Below are 1,120 nucleotides of genomic sequence, written 5' to 3' on the forward strand. Positions count from 1 at the left end.
AGACCATCACACTCGCCGTAAGATTTCACCATCGGCTCAGCCACGCAATCTGTCTGAGCATCAACGCCCTTTGTCGCAAAAGGTATGTCGCTCAATCTGTCCTGCCCAGCCACGACCATGCGCGCAGTCGTTTACCATGGCACCCCTTTTGAAATGATGGTTCAGGATGTTGCTAAGCCAACCATCTTGAACGAGACAGATGTTGTTGTGCGGGTGACCACTTCAGCCATGTGCGGATCCGACCTGCACATCTATCGCGGCTACATGGGCGGTGCCCCGCCATGGACAATGGGCCACGAGGCTGTTGGCTACATCTCGGAAATCGGCGACGCCGTGTCCTCCTTCGCCGTCGGGGACTACGTCATTGTTCCCGACACCGTGTCTGCGGGTCACTTGGAGATCGAGCCGGCGTCGAAAGAGTACTTCGGCTTCGGTAATAGTGAGATGGGCCTCGGTGGGCTTCAAGGTTGGAGCAATCCTGTTCAATGACCGTGCCATGCGTGGTGGCCAATGTGCTGACAACGAGACGCATAGCTGAATACGCGAGGGTCCCTTTCGCTGAAGCTAACCTGATCCCTATCCCATTGACCCAAGAAACCGCCAACTCGACGATTGAGCACGACTACCTGACCGTTGCGGACATCTTCGCTACGGGGTGGGCCGGTATCGACTACACCGGGTTCGAATCCGGCGATTCCGTCGCCGTCTTCGGGGCAGGACCCGTCGGGCTGCTATCTGCCTACTCCGCCATCTTGCGTGGGGCTTCCAAGGTCTACGTTGTCGACCACGTGGAGGAGCGCCTCGGTCTTGCGGCTTTCATCGGAGCTATCCCGATCAACTTTGCCGACAAAGATCCCGTCGCCCAAATCTTGGCTCGCGAGCCACGCGGGGTGATGCGCACCGTGGACTGTGTTGGCATGGAGGCATTGAATCCCGGCCTTGAGATGGACGAGAGCATCGTGTTGCAACAGATGATCGATGTGGCCCATTTCGGAGGAGGCATCGGTCAGTTGGGTGTGTATCAGTCTCAGGAAAGTTCTCCTGGTGCACCGTACGGCAGCATCATCTCGCCCACCATCCCCTTTTCCGCCTCGACCTTCTTTGCCAAGAGCTTGAGCTT

General features: G+C 57.6%; 1 protein-coding gene across 1 annotated transcript; it reads left to right on the forward strand.

The window, feature by feature from the left end:
* Nucleotides 1–84: 84 nt before the first annotated feature.
* Nucleotides 85–1,120, forward strand: CCOS01_17126 (alcohol dehydrogenase GroES-like domain-containing protein; the record flags this gene model as incomplete). The annotated part of the gene is made up of 2 exons (XM_060465260.1): nt 85–466; nt 535–1,120. Coding segments are annotated over 2 exons (968 nt in total), but the record flags the coding sequence as incomplete, so codon positions are not given.

Source organism: Colletotrichum costaricense (assembly GCF_030867565.1).
Source record: "Colletotrichum costaricense strain IMI 309622 chromosome Unknown Scaffold_67.1, whole genome shotgun sequence".
Lineage (NCBI taxonomy): Eukaryota > Fungi > Ascomycota > Sordariomycetes > Glomerellales > Glomerellaceae > Colletotrichum > Colletotrichum costaricense.